Here is a 6715-nt window from a genome sequence, read left to right as displayed (position 1 = left end):
TCTATAAACGTAGACAAATAAATACCATGTGATGCTTCAGAGTTTATGGTTTTGCAGTAGTCATATAGGTATTCCTGTCATTGCTGACTCAGATTTTAACCATTATTTCTTCATACTTCTGCTGACCTAACATCTTCCTAATGCCCCACTGTTTATACAGATACTACTGAGAAAGGAATAGTCTTTCTCTGAGGGGACACATCCCCTTCCACCCCTAACTCAAAACAAGTAAACTCTTGTTTACCCTCCAGCCCACACAGCTGTCTGGCATTAGTGGGAATCTCACTGAGAGCCACCAGGATGAGTAAAAAAAAACCCAATAATGGTCATCAGGCATTTCTGTTCACCCTCCCAATTCTTCCTGTTAGTGATCCAATTCTGGTTACAAAGTCAACTCACAAAGGAATGCTATTCCTCCAACAGAATCCCAACCCCCATTCCTTGCATCTTCCCAGAGCTTAAATAAAGCACAGCTGCACATTGTTACTGCTGTAGAACTGGCTCAGCAGTGTCTGGAAAAGGACACTTGAGGCATCTGCAATAGGATCACTTACTTCAGTCCAGTGTCAGGGTAGAGCCACCCCTCAGTTTCCACTGGACTGCCCAAAGCAAGGAACTGATAATTCTGCCCTCAGGCTGCGCTAAGCTCTCCTTTGGGGGCAAAGGTAACCAGTCTTTTGTAATAGTCCTTCCCCTTTGCTGCATGGGTTCCCTACCTCTAGCCAGCCCCAAGATCCTAAACAGAGCAGCTGTTGGCCTTAATTCCCAAGGTACCCTGCTTTGCTGATTCCTGGGGCTACTTCCTACAAAAGCTATCTCCATTGTAGGATTCTTTCCCACAGATCTCTGGTGTGCAGATTTCTCCAGGCCTTTGGTCACAGCTGCTGTCTCAGGGCACCCCCATTGGCCCCTGCTGAGACACCGCCCCAAGTGCTCTTTCCACAGTATTTCTCCATTTGGTCTGAGCAACACACAGGTCTTTTATAGCTTGTCCCCATCTCCCAGCAGGCCCTGATGCTAGTCATCAGTCATGTGACCTCCAGGGATTACCAGTCCCCACAGACCTTTGGAAAGCTAGAGCATGTAATAGGCTATTTATTGTATTGGCCCAGATCTGCCTTCCTGTGGCAGACTCCTAGCAATTCCCCCCTCCCCCGATGAAGTGGTAGCTTTATAGTTGGGGATTTCCCTAGCCCTAGGTACTTGCCATGCTCATTTTCTCTCTTCTTGACTTGTTTTGCTGGAACATGGTTACTCCGCTGCTCAGGTGGTTTCTCCTCATGGCAGCCCCCGAAGAGTCTCTTACTCCAAGCTGCTTGGAGCCAGTGGCAATTCCTAAGCATTGTGCCCTTTGAACCAGTCAAGGTGCTCCAGGATTTTGAGCCTCTGCATGAAGGTTGGAAAGCCTTTCTTTAGGCATCAGACCTACCTTACGGCCTTGTATTCAAAATACTGCTACAGATACTGCTTGTTGAATCAGGAGGCATTTTTTTTAAATAATTTTTTTAAGCCAATTGTATTTTTTTACCTGCATTTGTATTCCCCTCCCATCCCATTTTAAGGAAAGCTGCACAGCTTGTGGGGGATTATCACAGCGTCAATCTGTGTTCAAGTATATAGATGATCACTGAACAGGGAAGCTGTGACCTTCTCTTACCCCCTGGGCTGTGGGAACTGCCCTTTACTTGCTCTCTCTCTCTCCGCAGGAAGGCAGACAAGGTACCTGCTCCACTCATATTGCCTGCATGTCTCCTCAATACAGTAATCCCTAGCAGCCCCCTTCAGTCTGCCGACTGCCCAGTTCCTGTCCTGGTCCCTATCACGTTTCCTCTCCTCTGCCCCTACAGCACCTCTTCATTCCTCTGGTCCTTGCTTAGCTCTCACATGGCAATTAAGGAATCATCTGTGCTGAACTGAGCACAACAGGAGATGGGTCCATTTTTGCTGGCAAAGCATCATTTTCATTGACTGAAGCCAAAGGCCTGTCCTAGCACTGACAGGAATAGGAGATAGAAGGCTCTTATGCAAAGGACGGCCCCTCAGGAGATCTCTATATTGCAATAGGAGACCTATGACAATCACAGCTGGCTCAAGTGGAACTCGGGTTCTCATGGCTGGGGCTAAAACTGGCCCTGTAACACAGATGGTCTGATCTCAGAGCCTGAGTTCCGACATCAACTCTTCTCACTAGATCTCAGACCACACTCCAGCCTGAACATCTACCCTGAAATTTTTAGTACAAGATCATGAGCCCACGGTCCTGGACTCAAGAGCCCTGTAGGTTTTTTATTGCTGTATATAGTCATACTTGCAATTACCCTGTTGCCTTTGCTGCAGTTGCATAGCTAAGAATGTAGGCAGAAAATGGCCATCATGACTGTTGCAACTAATAGCTACCCTCCAGATCTACTCCATCTTCCTGCTGTCATTTTCAGAATATCACAAATATCTGGGGATCATTTCAAATAAATGAAGACAGTCACTGTAACACTTTTAATATATTGCACATGGTAAAGATCTTTCCGAATACTGTATGCATTTTAGAAGTCTGCTACTGATTGTTATATATACACAGTAGTAAAAAGCTTTCAATTTTCTTAATGTAAAGTTCATGTATTTCAAGTTCTGACTACTTTCAGAAAGGTGTCCATATTAATCTGCATGTATTTTGTGAAGTTAAATTCATTCAGAATGTTACTAGAACATTTTCAAAGTCAAAATTAAAAACAAGTGTCTTCTGAAAGTCAAATTTTAACTTGGCAGCATTGTGCTAGTCTTTTGTACCAAAAAAGGCAAAAGAATGCTTAGCCTCCAGTTTAATTGGTTTCTCATGTATAAAGAACATTGTTATTTTAACTATAATCAAAGAAAGTTTATTATGTGAAGAGACTAGTATATTTTAAGTTGTTTTACAACATACTTCAAAAGTTTCATAGCTGTTTTAATTGTCAACAAGAATTCCAGAAGCTTAAAGGTGGAAACCAAGATAACAGGTGACCCATCTCCTAAAGCCTCAAGCTACACAAATCTTGTCTCATCATGGAAAAAGGATTCTGGAAGACCATGATATAATGCTACAAGTCTCAGAGACAAAATCCAGGTTTGATTAATAACCCCATGCCACAAGTATAACAGAAATGCTTGTTCACAAAACCAGAATACAGTCAAAGATAATCTTAGGAGTGATCATACATTAACAGATGCTATTAGAAACCAACTCTGTGGAAAACGGTCCTTACAGAGCTTACAAAAATGTATGCAATAGTATTTGCTGGCCAGGATGAATACAGAGTGAGTAAAGATGGGAGTATGTGTTTTATAAAGGAATATTCTGAGCAAACTGGCATGGGGTGAAGTGTCTGACAAAAGCATTTTTTACAAAAAGTATGCTCTAAGATTAAGGATCAAGCTAAAGAGTGAATGAGACTACAGTATGAACCCACAGGAATTTTAAAGGGCACTGCATTCTTTGTAGGGACAAAATATCATGAAAAGAAACTACTGCAATGAAGTATGACAACACAAGTTAAGGTACTTTTATTATAAAAGTCTATACAATGAATGCCAGACATAGCAATGCAATTATATCTGGTTTATTTATATATATTTTTATATATATCTATATGTTGATATATAGATATATAGTTTTTACTTGTACCAAAGTAAAACTATGTTATCACAAAATTCCTAATTCTACCATTTATTTATTGCTCAACAAGGATGGCACAAAACACACTTGTAGCATAACCGTTGCCATGCTTATCTACTATACTGAATAAACAGCCAAACACTGCATAACACACACAAAGCAGCTGTTAATTCTGAATTGGAACCAGTCTGATCATTCACTCACTTATAAAAATATTGGAATCATATAGATTTAAGCATTATAAAGGAGGAATATATTATTTAAAACATTTAAATAGTGCATATTGACATTTTGCATGTGGTATATATAAAACACAAACATTCATGTACAACACCATACAGTACACATTAGTTTCGAAGTTTGGATACACCCGCGTCTGCAGACTCAAGAAAAATAACTGAAGTATACATTGCACAATGGAGCTGAATAAAATTGATAAATGGTCTCAAGATAAGTTTAACCTCACAATTCTCTCTAGGGCCCACTAAAATAATCTTGCTGTATAAAAAGGTAAACCACCAGTGCCCAAATAATTTAGTACTTTCTTCTGAATTCTAAAGTTACATGCCAATAACCACAGTAACCCCCTCCTCCCCCCCCCCCAAAAAAAATTCTACAGCACATAGATGACTGGTGCACTAGAAATCTCATTTTGAACTTACTCCATATGTTTACATGACAGAACAACTAATCTATGAGGCTACATGCAAGTCAGTTCTTAGTAACTTTGTGAAAAAATTCATTTTTGGTCTTTTATTAAGCAGTGTGAATAATATTTGTGTTGACAATAGCCAGTCATAAAACATGCTGTGAGAATAGTTGCATACAAAACATGGCCACAAACTGATGCACACTGAAAAATCTGAAAAGCATCAGTTAAAATTAACACTTAGTTTTTGCCAGATCAAAAAATGCTGTTGATGGCTGTTGCATTGTATAGCATAAGCAAGCGAAATAATCATTCAACACAGTGGAAGTGATCACCAAAACATTGTTTTAGTATCCATTCTGAAGCTGAATCATGCAAGGTCCATGTACTATTCTGCTTACATCGCAAGGATTAAACCACTTATTTTTGTTCCCCAGCTGCATAACACATTGTGATGCACAGCAGTAATTTCCCCCTAAAACCAAAACTATCCATTCTCAGATGCATTTTAACTACAGTGATTTTAGCCCTTCATAAAACTTGTTTAGGATACAGCAAAATTATGTAATTGACCTAAGCCAGCTCTTATCTGTTGGAGCTGTAGATGTCTGAGCACCATCAGATTTCCCATAAACTGCAATGTTTATTTTGTTTCTCAGATCTTCTGAAGGGTGAGATGCAGTATCCAATTCAGACAAAACACTACGTGACCACTATTTGATAAACAATAACTGATCAAATGAACAACAGTAACATAAGTCCAGTAGGCAGCATGTGATAGAACTGTTCAATTTTTCCCCAAGTTTTAAAAATACACTAAGCAAGGTCACTTTCTGGTTTGTCCACTGTCATCCTTATCGAGGAGGAAATGTGACCACTACATAGCAAAATCCACTGGTCGTAATGCATATTACCATGAGATGGATGTAATTTACAATACCAGAAATCAAACAAAGATGTTCCAGAGCAGTTCTTTAAAAGGAATTTCTGTTCACTTTTGGTGTTCCAGGAAAAGAGTTGTGTGTGAATTTTTTGTCATTTCTGCCATAATAAAAAGGCAATAGGAGTAGTTCAGTGTAGCATTAAGATAGTTATCTAACTTAATTTCTTCAGTAATGCAAAAAGCTGGTAATAACAAAAAGTTGATCATAACAAAAAGCTGAATGTCCAAAGTTCTTGAATGCTTAAAGGACAAAAATCAAGTCTTTCTGGACCAAGATGCATCTGTAATATAAAACATTGAAGGAAACTATGTGTTTGCTAAAGTTGGATAGCGCCGTCTCAATTTTAGAAGATTTGCTTTCTAGACAGGACCTACTTACCCTTCAAACATTTTATAGGGGCACCATACTAAAGTGCACAAACTGGGTTCTTTCAACAGTGCATGACAAAATGAACACAAGCACCTGATAAGTACTATGGTAATATGAGGAAACATGATGTTATTCAGTGTTTTTAAGGAACAATCTATATTGACTTTGAAAAATCTTGTTTGCTGATAAGGACTTCTAAAAGCCTAAGCTTGGCCTTAATTTTCTTGTACTCCCTGTACTCATCCAGCATTGGAGTCCGATCTTCTTTCTGTACATTCCTGTAAACAGAAAGAAATGTTTAAATTCCAAGAAAATCCTGTACATCTCAGACAGTCAAACATCACGCACAGAAGTAGCATGAGTTGCCCACATGATTCTAGGTGACCTTTTTGACATGTAGCCTTTTGATAACAGACATGCTGCAACTGCCGTAGCACTAAGGAGTTTAATTTGGTAGAATAACCAACTAAAATACCTGAGAGAAAAATCTGAAGGATAGTTCAGTACAATCACCTGCAGTATAGTCAAAAGAGTCTTCAGCTTTTCTGGAAAATTTTTCCATCAATGAATTTTTTAAATCATATTGGGAATAAAGGACTACATAGAAAGATACAAAATATGACCCAATTCTGAGATAAGAATGAATAGATAGATTAAAATTTTATTAAATATTTGAAAGTTATCTGCTGTTCTCTACAGACCTGACCATTCACCCACTGAAGTCAATGTCAGTTTTGCAATTGACTGATGACTGCAAAATGAAACCCTATTAATGGAAGCATGTATCTATAGCTGCCAGTGAGTTTATAGCTGGCCAGAAGATAAATATAAATTTTGGTTAAGCAAGATAAATTATGCCTGACAAGAAGATCATTTACGTTTTTCAGTTTCTATGTTATATTCATAGGTGGGTGTGGACTGACTGGTACCTTAAAAAACAGCTACGCATAATGAAAAGGTACACACATGGATTCTTGGTGTAAGGGATTAGCTTCCAATTGCTAGGATTCTTGATTTAATATGAAAGGAGCAGTAAAATATTTTGATGATGAATATCATAAAGTGCAAGAAGGTTGATGATATTTAAGTGGACGTTAAGATGAT

General features: G+C 38.8%; 1 protein-coding gene across 5 annotated transcripts in view; it reads right to left on the bottom strand.

The window, feature by feature from the left end:
- Positions 1-3512: 3512 nt before the first annotated feature.
- FAM13B (family with sequence similarity 13 member B) overlaps positions 3513-6715 on the bottom strand; it is a 103435-nt gene continuing 100232 nt past the window's right edge. For all 5 annotated transcript variants that reach the window (XM_075900463.2, XM_089769471.1, XM_006116004.5 and 2 more), the window contains one exon: positions 3513-5889. In XM_075900463.2, coding sequence (XP_075756578.2) covers positions 5766-5889 — 124 coding nt within the window. In that variant the 3' untranslated portion in view covers positions 3513-5765. The remainder of the gene's footprint in view (positions 5890-6715) is intronic.

Source organism: Pelodiscus sinensis, chromosome 16, assembly GCF_052426305.1.
Source record: "Pelodiscus sinensis isolate ZL-2025 chromosome 16, ASM5242630v1, whole genome shotgun sequence".
NCBI classification, from domain to species: Eukaryota; Metazoa; Chordata; order Testudines; family Trionychidae; genus Pelodiscus; species Pelodiscus sinensis.
Note: the sequence above shows the minus strand (reverse complement) of the source record. Positions and strands in the feature narration are given on the sequence as shown.